The 14122-nt window shown below is 40.2% G+C and overlaps 1 protein-coding gene across 2 annotated transcripts in view; it reads left to right on the top strand.

Moving 5' to 3' along the window:
* The window catches only part of Lpxn (leupaxin), a 33932-nt gene extending 20741 nt beyond the window's left edge, over positions 1-13191 (top strand). For both annotated transcript variants that reach the window (XM_021152552.3, XM_085833954.1), the window contains exons 5-9: positions 3098-3265; positions 4017-4190; positions 4308-4389; positions 11973-12121; positions 12450-13191. In XM_021152552.3, the coding sequence (XP_021008211.1) occupies positions 3098-3265; positions 4017-4190; positions 4308-4389; positions 11973-12121; positions 12450-12719 (843 nt within the window). In that variant the 3' untranslated portion in view covers positions 12720-13191. The remainder of the gene's footprint in view (positions 1-3097; positions 3266-4016; positions 4191-4307; positions 4390-11972; positions 12122-12449) is intronic.
* The last annotated feature ends 931 nt before the right edge of the window (positions 13192-14122 follow it).

The following is a 14122-nucleotide window of genomic DNA, read 5'->3' as shown; positions in this document are numbered from 1 at the left end:
CTTCATCCCTTGCTTGGGAATTTTAAGGTGGTGCTCACTTTCTTAGACTATATTTAATTCAGTGGAGAAACTCATTTGTGCACGAACGATAACATGGTACAATGTCATAGGCCTTGATCTGGAGGATCTTGAATTGTTTTTGTTATAGTTATAGAGCTCTGCAGTATTTATAGAAGAAAAGGATGGTGATTTTCCAATGAGTGGAGTAAAGCTGAGGGATTTTGAGAGGTTAAACAGATTTTATCAGAACAGTTGTGATGGGAGTTAGAATGGACACTTGAAGAATAGATGAGGCCTCGATACATATAAGAGTTGGAAAATCCCAAGGGCAAAGATTGTACCTGCAGAAGGGTTGTTAAACACACATGCCTGAGCAGGACAAAGAGGCCGGTGGGCAGGCTGCGATGGAGCAAGGGAGGCCAAGGTAGGAAGGATAAGTTCTGAGCCCATACCGAGATAAAATCTGCTCTTTGTTCTTGTCTGTAGAGTGAAAATGGCAAGCTCATGCATCCTGGTAGAAAGCAGAAACCAGATAAGGAGCCTTAAGCATTTATCAAGGAAGTAGATCTAGAATTCTTAATACAGAGATCTAACCATTTTAAATCTGATTGGAAGTTAGGATGCATACCCATGAAATCAGTATGAAATGTTTAAAGGAGACTTAAAATGTGTGTGATAGAGGGGAGCAAGGACAAGACATGAAACTCTCCACATCCTGCTCAGCACCCTAGCACTCAGTAACAACACATAGTTGTTGGAGGGACAGATGAATAAATGTCCCAGACAAGGTTCTCTGATGGCTAATACTTTACAATTAGCTAACATCTATGCTAAAGTTGAGTGAATTGACACTTTGCACTGCATACTTAACAATGCTAGAGAACAACAATCATTAGGAAATTTATGCTGTGTTTTCTCATTGATTTAAAGTGTATCTTGGTATATTTAAAATTTAACTTACAATGTATGTTTTAAAAATAATCCACATACATTGTATAAAAATCAAAAGTACAAAAATACAGTAAAACCGGTTCCATATCATGTCTCGGATTGTCCCATTCTGCCCCCTGCTGGTCTTCAGATTATACTGCAGCTTACATATGTATCCAGAAGTATTTTAGAATATGCAAGCAAAAAGATGTAGATGTGAAGAATATTTTTTTATGTTTGTCTTGAGGATTTTCTTTATTTACATTTCAAAATGATATCCTCTTTCCTATTTTTCTCTCTGAAAAACCTCCAATTCACCCCCCCTACAACCCCCCCTCCACACACACACACCGCCCTGCTCCCCAACCCACCCACTCCTGCTTCCTGGCCCTGTCATTCCCCTGCACTGGGGCATAGAACCTTCATAAGACCAAGGGCTTCTCCTCCCATTGATGACTGACTAGGCCATCCTCTGCTACATATGCAGCTAGAGACACAAGTCCCACCATGTGATCTTCCGGTAGTATTATGTCCAATTTTCTGAGGAACTGCCAGACTGATTTCCAGAGTAGTTGTACCAGCTTGCAATCCCACCAACAATGGAGGAGTGTTCCTCTTTCTCCACATCCTCGCCAGCATCTGCTGTCCCCTGAGTTTTTGATCTGTGAAGAATATTTTTACTTAGTTATTTTTCAAATGTAAAATTAGTAACTATTTTGTTATCTCTAGATAGTAACCTTGTGAATAGATACCTCACAAACACTAAACTCTATTATATAAAACAGAGGAAAGAATTTTGTTTAATGATCAATTTTTGAGGGAAATAAGCATTTGCATGGTAAAATAATATGAGGCTATTCCAGACAGTGAAAATTGAATAATTAGAGGCCTATAGGCAGATCTTGTCTGAACTGTTCAGGAGAAAGTTGGGAGCCTGCCCACTTCAACAATAAGGCTTCTAACTGTGAAATAGAGAATGCAGTTGGGAAGACAAAGTGAGGGTAGATGGGTGTGAAGCATTGAATGTCTATTTGATGGATGATAAAAAATTGATGGGGAGGCAGTGGAGAGACAGTGTATCTATCTGATAAGATAATCATTAAGTAATTAGATGGTAGCAGCAGCCAATGATGAAAAGGACATGAAATGTTGAAGGGAGAAGGTGTGGTGTGGTGTGATGTGGTGGTGGTGGGGTGTGTGTGTTAAACTGACTTGAATGATTTATAGTAATTGCTTTGTTTCTGTGTTTGAATAAATTCAATCCATAGATAGTCTCACTACCCTCTCTCTTAACTGGCCTTAAATACCACACAAATCATTACAAAGTATTCCTCCATATTTGCTTTCCTTAGTCTCAGATTAGCTGCATGCCAGCCACATTCCTCCCCTGTTAGATGAGTCAAACTTTTTCCATAAAGGACCTCGATAATCTTCACTTTCCTCCATACAGTCTTCTGTGTGTTCAGTCCTAGTCCTCCTGCTCTGGCTCTGCTCATCTTATAACTTTTCTTTTAATATGCCAGATGGTTTTATTCTTTGGGCCTTTTCTCTCTGTGGAATGACAATCTCACTAATGCCAGTATGTCTGGATTCTTGAGTACGTATGCTCTAGTATTCTTCCTCAGAGGCCACTGTCCTGAGTCAGTTGGTACTTATCACACTACATCCAGCACATAAATCTTATAACCTACATCTTTTCTTTATCTGACATGCATCACGTTTATTACCTGCCATTCATAGATGAAAATTCCATGAGTTAGAAACTCAGTATTTCTATATATTGCTTTATAGTAAGTTCTTAGAATGCTGAGTGGAACAAATTAGGTGTTTGGCAGTAAATAAATAAATAAAATGAAGAAATAACTAGTTTTTACCCGGGCCACTGTAAGAGCCACCAAGACTAATCTTCATACACTCAATTTTTTGGCAGCCAGAAGATTCACAAACAAATGTCAAATCAGATATCATTTTAGCCAAGGAATTTGAAATAAAGTAGAAATAAAAGTGTTTTTATTCATGTTCATGTTGGGTGTCTCCAGCACCTTGAAGGAAGGTTAGGGGAAAGCAAGATCTGTCATTGGAAGTGAACTGATAGGTTGTATAGCAGATGTCAAAAAGAAAGGTGAACGTAGGGTGATTTCTCTTTGTGGTTCTTTCCTTGTCTCAGGTTTCAGTGAAAGCAGACACCAGCAGGAAACCCTTGCCAGACCAGCAGGATCACAAGGCGTCTCTGGACTCAATGCTGGGGGACTTGGAACAGGAACTACAAGATCTTGGGATTGCCACAGTCCCCAAGGGCTACTGTGCTTCCTGCCAGAAGCCAATTGCTGGGAAGGTGGGGTGATCTAGGATGTTAGGCCAATAGCATCTGTGTTTGTGGGTGTCCAAGGATGGCTCTTTCTATTTGTATTATAAGATGTTGGAGAATTTGTTATCAGTCACTGACTGCTTACAGTAATAGGAACTAAGTGTTTTATAAATATTTCTGCATTTAATACTTGAATCAACACATTAAGGAGGTTTTATTAGAGTACCATTTGCAAAAGCAATGAAGTCAAGAGCTCAGTGACATTGACTGGCAAGACCAAGATCTAGTAAGTAACAAGCAAGGGGAACATTTGAGTCCAGGACAGTCTAGCTTCCGAGTTTAAATTCCTAATCATTTTTGTTCACTGCCACTACTGAGATTACCTTTTATGCTGTTCCCTTTATTCAGACATTCTTGGATTTAAATTTAATCCATGCAATTTCAGCTAAATGTAACTTTAAATTAGAGATACTGGGACTTACTCTGAATCATTATCACCAAAACCATGATACAGGGCTTTCTGATCTGACTCCAGAAGGATGAGAAACAAGGAGCTCAGATCTGAGGAATAGAATCTGCTTGGCTTCTTGATCAGTCTTGTTATTATATCCCTTTTACTACCCTTTAAGCATGCATGGTCATAGATGGTCTTAGTGCAACCTAGGTCTGAGCCTTGTATATAACCCAGAGGTGTTGTCTATATGAAATGCAACATGCAGAGTGCCCTCTAGAGGTACATTCTGCTGCACTGCCATGTCAGGCTTTATGATGTTCCTAGGTGATCCATGCCCTGGGGCAATCCTGGCACCCAGAGCACTTTGTCTGCACTCACTGCAAGGAGGAGCTTGGTTCCAGTCCCTTCTTTGAGCGGAGTGGCCTGCCCTACTGCTCAAAAGACTACCATCACCTGTTCTCTCCACGCTGTGCCTACTGTGCTGCTCCCATCACAGATGTAAGTAAAGCCCCACTCTGACAGCTTTCATGCAGTGTTTGACCATGTATGAAGAGCCCTGGGCATGCTTTACAACTCTAAAGCCTTCTAATACCTCTCTGTGTTTCCTGTTCTAAGAAAGTGCTGACAGCAATGAACAAGACATGGCACCCAGAGCACTTCTTCTGCTCTCACTGTGGAGAGGTATTTGGTGCAGAAGGTAGGAGAAGGCTACAGCCAAGCACAAGGAAGGGAGATGGGAAGGCCTACAGCACTATTCCTTGGGGACTGCTGTCTGCTGAGTTTTGGTTCTCAGCACTGTCACTTACAAGTCTGTTTCATACCTAGATGCCATCTCTGTACCTTTCTCCAACATTACTAAGTTTTATTTATATTGATTTTTTTTAATTAAAGTGAAAATTCATCATTTAAAAACAGACTGTGGCCTCATTAGATAACTTGGTAGGTGAAGCATTTGCTGCACCAATATGAAGAAGGCCTGAGTCTGAATCCCTAGGACATGCTTAAGAGCTAGGCCTGGAGCACATGCCTGTGACAGCAGGTTTTCACCAGGGATGTGAGGGCTGGAGAATCCCTGGAAGCCTGAAGGCCAGCCAGCCTCATGCACACTCTGCAACCAAGAGGCTGTCTCAAGCATGGAAAGAGAGAACTGCCACCCAAGGTTGTCATGACCCATTTACATGTACACTGTACTCACACAAACATGCACCCAACCCATCCCCCACACAATGTGTCCGTATCACTTAAATACATGAAACCATTGTCTCCCCCTTGGAGTCAGCATTTGAGTTTCTTTCCTTTAGCTTAGTTTTCACTATCCTTATCACTAATTTACCTGATAGAATTGTGAGATCCTTTTCTTTTTTTTCTTTTTCCAATTTTTAATTAGGTATTTTCTTCATTTACATTTCAAATGTTATCCCAGGAGCCCCCTATACCCCACCCTCCTTGCTCCCCTACGCACCCACTCCCACTTCTTGGCCATGGTGTTCCCCTGTACTGAGGCATATAAAGTGTGCAAAACCAAGGGGCCTCTCTTCCCAATGATGACTGATTAGGCCATTTTCTGATACATATGCAGCTAGAGACATGAGCTCTGGGGGGTACTGGTTAGTTCATATTGTTGTTCCACCTATAGGGTTGCAGAACCCTTTAGCTCCCTAGGTACTTTCTCTAGCTCCTCCATTGGGGGCCCTGTGTTTCATCCAATAGCTGACTGTGAGCATCCACTTCTGTGTTTGCCAGGCACCGGCATAGCCTCAGGAGAGACAGCTATAACAGGGTCATTTCAGCAAAATCTTGCTGGCATATGCAATAGTGTCTGCATTTGGTGGCTGATTATGGGATGGATCCCTGAGTGGGGCAGTGTCTGGATGGTCCATCCTTTCGTCTCAGCTCCAAACTTTGTCTCTGTAACTCCTTCTATGGGAGTTTTGTTCCCAATTCTAAGAAGGGGGAAGTGTCCACACTTTGGTCTTTGGTCTTCTTGAGTTTCATGTGTTTTGAAAATTGTATCTTGGTTATTCTAAGTTTCTGGGCTAATATCCACTTATCAGTGAGTATATATCATGTGAGTTCTTTTGTGATTGGGTTACCTCAGACAGGATGATACCCTCCTGGTCCATCCATTTGCCTAGGAATTTCATAAATTCATTGTTTTTAATAGCTGAGTAGTACTCCAATGTGTAAATGTACCACATTTTCTGTATCCATTCCTCTGTTGAGGGACATCTAGGTTCTTTCCAGCTTCTGGCTGTTATAAATAAGGCTGCTATGAACATAGTGGAGCATGTGTCCTTCTTACCTGTTGGGATATCTTCTGGATATATGCCCAGGAGAGGTATTGCTGGATCCTCCGGTTGGACTATGTCCAATTTTCTGAGGAACCGCCAGACTGATTTCCAGAGTGGTTGTACAAGCTTGCAATCCCACCAACAATGGAGGAGTATTCCTCTTTCTCCACATCTTCACCAGCATCTGCTGTCACCTGAATTTTTGATCTTAGCCATTCTGACTGGTGTGAGGTGGAATCTCAAGGTTGTTTTGATTTGCATTTCCCTGATAATTGAGGATGTTGAACATTTTTTCAGGTGCTTCTCAGCCATTCAGTATTCCTCAGTTGAGAATTCTTTGTTTAGCTCTGTGCCTCATTTTTTAATGGGGTTATTTGATTTTCTGGAGTCCATCTTCTTGAGTTCTTTTTATATATTGGATATTAGTCCCCTATATGATTTAGGATTGGTAAAGATCCTTTCCCAATCCATTGGTGGCCTTTTTGTCTTATTAACAGTGTCTTTTGCCTTACAGAAGAAGCTTTGCAATTTTATGAGGTCCCATTTGTCAATTCTCGATCTTACAGCACAGGCCATTGCTGTTCTATTCAGGAATTTTTCCCCTGTGCCCATATCTTTGAGGCTTTTCCCCACTTTCTCCTCTGTAAGTTTCAGTGTCTCTGGTTTTATGGAGATCTTTGATCCACTTAGACTTGACCTTAGTACAAGGAGACTTTAATCCCAGCACTCGGGAGGCAGAGGCAGGCGGATTTCTGAGTTCGAGGCCAGCCTGGTCTACAAAGTGAGCTCCAGGACAGCCAGAGCTATAAAGAGAAACCCTATCTCGAAAAACCAAAAAAAAAAAAAAAAAAAAAAAAAAAGAATGGATCAGTTCGCATTCTTCTACATGATAATCGCCAGTTGTGTCAGCACCATTTGTTGAAAGTGCTGTCTTTTTTCCACTGGATTGTTTTATCTCCCTTGTCAAAGATCAAGTGACCATAGGTGTGTGGGTTCATTTCTGGGTCTTTAATTCTATTCTATTGGTCTACTTGTCTGTCGCTATACCAGTACCATGCAGTTTTTATCACAATTGCTCTGTAGTACAGCTTTAGGTCAGGCATGGTGATTCCATCAGAGGTTCTTTTATCCTTGAGAAGAGTTTTTGCTCTCCTAGGTTTTTTGTTATTCCAGATGAATTTGCAAATTGCTCTTTCTAATTCATTGAAGAATTGAGTTGGAATTTTGATGGGGATTGCGGTGAATTTGTAGGTTGCTTTTGGCAAGATAGCCTTTTTGACTATATTGATCCTACCAATCCATGAGCATGGGAGATCTTTCCATCTTCTGAGATCTTCTTTGATTTCTTGTGAGATCCTTTTCAAAACACAGGTGTATCTGATAATATATCTGGTTCATTTTATTTTATCAGTGTTCTGGTAAGAGAGGCCAACCCTCCTGCTCCAACCTGAAATGCTTTCTGTCTTCCTGCTAAGCAGCAGACATTCTGGTCCCTCTTTCCAAATTATCCTTGGAAACCCCTGTTGCTACCTTTCTTTTCAGATCCTCTGTGTTCTCTGCTAACTCCATACATTTACAATGTGTGACCTGACCCCTATAACCTATAACCTCCCTCTTCAACCTCTCTTCTGCCTCACTTTACCCCCTTCCTTCTGACAAGGACCCTTTTCACTCTGATGACTTTTTGTTGTTGATTTGGGAGAATTTTTTAGTTTTTTGGTGTTTGTTTGTTTGCCGGTTGGTTTGATTTTTGACACACTGAGTTTAAGCAGGTGGGGGAGCTTGGTCAGGGTCAGGGTCAGGGTCAAGGTCAAGGGCGCCATCATTTGCCAGCCTTTCTTAATTGCATTTTCCCCTGCCTGTGGAGAACTTGACTTAGTTCATAGGTGTGCTAGAGTACCCTGAGACTCTACTAAATTCTTTCAAGTAATCCCTGTGTTTTGTGACAGGATGGGACATCTGATTGTCCAATGACTTTTGAGACTTTGAACCAATCTTGTCCTGAACTTTGCTTCAGTTCCTAGAGTGCTCATGCTGAGGACCCAACTGTTGAATGGGTGTTCCTTTCAGTTCTAGCTCTGTCATGTTAGAGGCCACTCCTGTAATTTATGTAACAACAAACAAAACTCTTACTGATATTTTATAGTGACATCCCCTCCCATCTTTCTTCTGATTCTTTTATAATTTAGATGACTCCTTACATGTTTTTATCCTCCACTGCCCTTAAGTTGCTGTTTGAGGGAATTGTGTAAATAAATAAATAAATAACGGGGACTGTTTGCATTAAGACTGAGTTCCTCTTCCATAGTTGAAAGGCTTTCGTTAAGATTTTATTCTCATTTGTTATAATGTCCACATTTTTATTGCAATTTTGTTCTGTGTGTGAATTTGAGCATGCTATGATGCACATGTCCAGGTCAGAAGACAAGTGTGAGTTAGTCTTTGCTGCTACGTGGGCCCCAGCGATTGAACATAGGTCCTCATTGACCCCGAGCCATCTCACCAGCCCTGTTTTATCTTTTCTATGTGACCTACTTTTAGCTGCTTGTTAAGATTTTTTTTCCTGAATTGCCTTGATCCCCCCACCCCACCCCCTTTTCTTTTGTTTTGTTTTTGGAGCAGAGTGCCATATAGCTCAGGTTGGCTTCAGACTTATCATGTCTGAAGATGATGACTCCTGGTCCTCTTCCCTATACCTCCCAAGTATACAAATGCATATAGATGCTGGAGGGCAACCTTAGGTATTATCCCTCAGCTGCCTTGTTTTTGTTTGTTTGTTTGTTTGTTTGTTTGTGTTTTAGAGGTAAGGTTTGAAAGCTTGCCAGGTAGAATTGTCTGCTTGTCTATTAAGCCCCAAGATAACACTTGTCTCTGCTTCACAGGTCTGAGATTACAAATATGTGTGTCTCAGTGTCACCGTGGCTGCTTTGTTTCTCTGTTTGTTTGTTTGCTGGTCTGGGTATCTGAGTTCATTGTCTTGTGTTTACAAGGCAAACACTTTATTGACCAAGGCATCTGCCCTAAACTTTAACTAGATACACTTCTGCTAACAGAATTTAACTGCTCTTTGACTAACACTCAATTCTTCTCCTGTTACTAGAACATGTTACTTTCTTAGTAACAATTTTTTATACTTTACCAGACAATAGAGCCTGATAAAGTAACACTGACATAATGTATTAATGAAGTTCTTTATAGTGATTTGCCTGTTCATTGGAGCTTGTTCAATGTACTTAATAAATCAGTATGTCTTTCACTTCTATATTCTACTTTAATTAAGCAACATTTTTACTGGGATAATCTAAATCATACTAAAATGTGTCATATTTTCATGTATAAGTAGAAATAGAAATATGAGAATAAAATAGAATTAATTAATAAGTATACATTAAATGTATATTGGCTGTTGCAGAATGCTTTCCTCTAACCGTAACAGCCATCATTTTCATCTGAGCAGGGATGGCTAACTTGCTTGAGACACTAATTGAGCTTGTTGATTGTTGATATTTCTTCATAGAAGGAGGGGCCAAGGAGGATCACTTCCTGGCCAGCTGAATGTGATTCTAATCTAGGGGTACATGGTCTCATGTTCTCAGGAGGTGCTAGAAAATACAGTGTGTAAGGTTAGTAGAAGAGGGAATTCCATCTTTGCAGCTATAGGGAAGTTGTTATCCATGTTCAGGGAGACTTTCTGGTGATGTGGCTTCTCCAGGGTTAATCATACTATATAAACCCAATAAACTCAGAAATTCCCTAAGCTAGATTTGTACTTTGGTTTCTCATTGATGACCTTTAAGGAGAGGGTGAACAGCACTGTCCATTGGTATTGATGATGTAGAAATTGCCTGGAAACAAGTAAAGGCACATTTGAAGCACAGTCATACTTATGTACAAAAGAAAAATGCCCAGCCTTTAGGATGACTGCAAAACATATCTAGTTTAATTGTTCTTGAGTTGGGATCCTCATAACCTGACAAAGTTGATTAGGTCATTATGATTTGAAATAAGCATGAAACTACACTAAAAATATTTATTAATGAAGGCATCTGGCAAAGGGACTATTTACTAGTTAGAAGCTCCTTTTTGGGTTATAGTTATATTCTTTTTCCTGGCTTTCTTGTAAATGGGTCTCCTGCCATATGGTCAGTCCATTAATTAGATGGCATCCTGACTTTTATTCCAAGCTACATAGTCACATACAGAGCATCAATAATAACAGTTTAACTATGGAGCCTCCTGGGAAATTAAGTTCATCCACATTTTTCCTCAGTTCAGAGAATCCCTCTTTAAGACTAAAGTTTCTAAAAGCATTGGTCCTTAGCATCCTTCCTAAGGGACTATGTCCTCAGTGCCTACATCTTTCTTTTTAATTGTTCATTATCCAGGCCATGCAGGTGCTCTCTAATTTCCCCCTTGGCTAAGAGTCACACTAGAGTGAAAACACCCTCCTCTCTCTGTGGTACGTTTAATTGTCAGTGTCTCTCATTCATTCTCTTGAGGTAATTGGACCCAGAGAGAGCCTTAGGGACAGTAATGCTGAAACTTTCCCAATTTATTGGGTTACTAAGTGTGGTAACAGTATAGCAAGTTTGGTGGGTTGCTTTGATTCTCCTCCTGAGACTTATCCAAGTTGAAATGGAGGTTCTTACTCCCCTACTGTCTCACTCTGGAGACCAACTGCCCTGAAGATTTCTAAATGGAGGTCATACCTAGGTTAGGTGCATTGTCTTGCAGCTTTCTTAAGAAATACCAATTTATATCACTTGGGGGCATGTTAAAAATGCAAAATCTTCAGTACTATCACAGAAACACTGAATAAAAAACTAGGCATGGGTTGGGGGAAGTGGGGAGGATCTAGCAATCTGCATTTTAATAAGTTTTTAGATGAGTGAAGCATGCTGAAAGTTAAAAAAAGAAAGCTGTGCTATTCAAAAGCAAGGAAGATGACTTCCTTTTTCTTAAGTAGTGAGTGGTTTGACATTCAGTTTCCCTTAAACAGACTCTAAATATCTTTTCAATGGGTCAGAAAAGAAAGAGAGATAAAAGTAAACTGCCCTTCTGAGTCTGCAGGGTTCAGAGGACTAACACAGGACAGGTGTGAAATGAGCTGTTTGGAGCCCTAGGTCCATAGGTCTTGTAATTTTTGCAATTCACGATTTCTGAAAAGAAAGCTTAATTGAGTGAAGCAAGCTGCATTCAGCAGTGACGAGAACTAAGAGCACCAGCAGCAGCTATGTGATTTAGATCATACCCCTAACATGCTATTATAGTTTTGTGATCTGGCTCCTGTGATCACAGGACAGTTCTAGCATGTTTAGTGAGTAGGCAGCTTAAGCAATTCACTAAGCACACCTTGTTGCATTCCACTAGGCTGACGAGGCATAGAGTGTGTTCTCATGTTACACAGTTTTGGTTAGGATATTCACACTTAGTTGACCTATCAGTTCCCACAGAGAGATCACATTTAGGATGCATTTAAGTCAGGGTGTGTATGTTTTATCTCCTCCATTGACTAGTTGGTTATGAATAACTTATCAATTACTACTAAGAGATAATTACTCTTTAGTATTATTTTATTTTAAATAGAGGGAGGGGTAATGATATCTAGTTGAGTGAGGGAAGGCAGAGTATAATGACTTAAGATAAACACTGAAGTAAGTGTTATAAAGATAACGAAGACAGACAAATTGACACAAAAGGTCAGGGTCAATGCCTCTGAGAAGATGACCATTTGAGTTGAGTCACAGTTGTATCAATGTCAGGCACAGTACTTCTGGCCAAGGGAGCACTTTGTATCATGGGATTAAGGAGAAATCGCCCTGATACTGAGATGGCACCCCAGAATCAATGCTGAAAGGCACCTGACTTATCTCCGTTTTGAACATGGGCACACTGAAGTTGTGAGAGGGAGGTTATATCAGTGACCTTATATTTGCTTCTAATGTAGCTTTAAAGAACTCAGACTACAGCTTTGATTTTATCTTTTCAGGCTTTCATGAGAAGGACAAGAAGCCATACTGCCGAAAGGATTTCTTAGCCATGTTCTCACCCAAGTGTGGTGGCTGCAACCGCCCAGTGCTGGAAAACTACCTTTCAGCCATGAACACTGTCTGGCACCCAGAGTGCTTTGTGTGTGGGGTTTGTATGCTCAATTACCTTCAGTTTTAGGGAAAATTGAAGAGTTTTCTTTCCTAAGAGGATTAGTTTCTACTTAGTGAGATGGTTTCTAGTCTAAAGAGAGGAATCCGTGTTTCCTTGGTAGTAATTTTTTCTAAAGAAAAACTAGCACACAGAACCAGTTGTGGGCCTTTGCAGGTCTCTTTGAAAAAATGGGTAATCTAGCCTTTGTGTGTCAAGGACCTGAGCAAAATCATACAACTGGCAGGCATTTTGAAGACAAACATTTTATTTGGTGGCATTATCACTTGACATGCATTTCCTTTGTCTGTGTTCACTCCACCCTCAGGACTGCTTCAGTAGTTTTTCTTCTGGCTCCTTCTTTGAACTGGATGGCCGTCCGTTTTGTGAACTCCATTACCATCACCGCCGAGGGACCCTCTGCCATGACTGTGGGCAGCCCATCACTGGCCGTTGCATCAGTGCCATGGGACATAAATTTCATCCTGAGCACTTCGTGTGTGCTTTCTGTCTGACACAGCTGCCGAAAGGCATCTTCAAGGAGCAGAACAACAAGACCTACTGTGAAAAATGCTTCACTAAGCTCTTTTCACAGTAGTTCTCCTTTGACTCACATCTGCTTCACCTTGCCTCTAAAACTGAGGCCAAGATAGGAAAGAGCATACATTCTGTCCCAGCCTTCTGTTCAGTGGGCTAATATCGTACAAACAATGAAAAAATAAGGGCCTTTGTAGATGTTACTAGGCATATAACCTTAATTTTGAAGATGCTTCCCATTACTTTTTAATTATATATTTGTATTTAGATTTAGAGCATGCTATCAAGAGCCTCTGAAGGTATATTTCTTATGTGCACAGTTCTTTCCACTGCTGGTTTTCTCTTTCTCACCTTTTACCTCTACTGATGCTCCGTTCAAATCTTCAGATGTGGGCCACAGGGTTTTACTCTCTCTTTGCTATCAGGGGTCATGCAATAGTCTTAAACCCTTAGTGTCTCTGCATTTTGCTTTTTAAGCAGAAGTGTATTTTTACTGACACATGTGATGAATAAAGCAGCTTGTGGTTTGGTGACTCACTGTCATGTGCATGTGGTAGATAAATGTTCTGCTCCCACATTAGAGAAGAGCAGCCACTACTTGCAGCTGCAGTGTACTCTGTCTCTTCTTTCCTTGCATATAGCAGATACTGCCCTCCCCCAATCAGAAGACACTAACAGAGAAGACCCATTATTTATAACTCTTCCTGTTAGTCTGAGTGTTTATCCATTTTATTTTTCAGAGGTAAATCTTTGAATCATTAGAAGCTAGCAAGGCTTTTAGAATTTGTATTCATCATTTTCTTTATGGAGAAAGGCTGTACATTAAATACCTTACAAATGCATTTTAAAAGTAAAGAATGAAGGATGTGTCTCCTTCAAACTCAAAATTGCCTCATGGAGAGAAATGACCAAAATCTGTGCACAGCTTCTTTGAGGAAAGATGTTAGAAAAGATGAAGTGATAGTCCTTTAGTTTGGACAGGAAAGCCAAGTCGCAGACACTTGTTCTTTCAAAATACTTTATAGAAAACTTTACACTTTATAGAAAACTTTACACGTTACTGAAGACTTTGGCTTTCTTATATCCTATTGGTTTGTTTATGAAGTAGGCTGTACATAGAGCCATGCTTCTATAAGTAAGGCACTCATGGGGCAGGCATGGGTGTACTTTATTTTCTTTCTACAATCTTAAAAATAATTACATGTTTATTTTTATATAGCAAAAAAAGAGAGACTTTTACAATCCTAAATTCTGAGTTTAAAAGCAAAAACCCCTTCACTGGAAGGTGATCCTTTAAAATAGGACTGATGCATTATTTTTAGATTGGCATGAGAATAGTACTTCTTAGAGGATTAAAATGGATGAAGTGATTCCTGGAAAAGAATTCTTTGATAGGATGAATAAAAGTGGAGTTTTGAGAGTTAAAAAGAAGTAGCAACAGTTAACGCTAAAAAATAGGGACAT

Source organism: Mus caroli, unplaced genomic scaffold (genome assembly GCF_978045245.1).
Source record: "Mus caroli unplaced genomic scaffold, Mus_caroli_1 scaffold_20, whole genome shotgun sequence".
In the NCBI taxonomy this organism is placed as follows: Eukaryota; Metazoa; Chordata; class Mammalia; order Rodentia; family Muridae; genus Mus; species Mus caroli.
The sequence above is the reverse complement of the archived record's forward strand: the minus strand, read 5'-3'. Positions and strand labels throughout refer to the sequence as shown.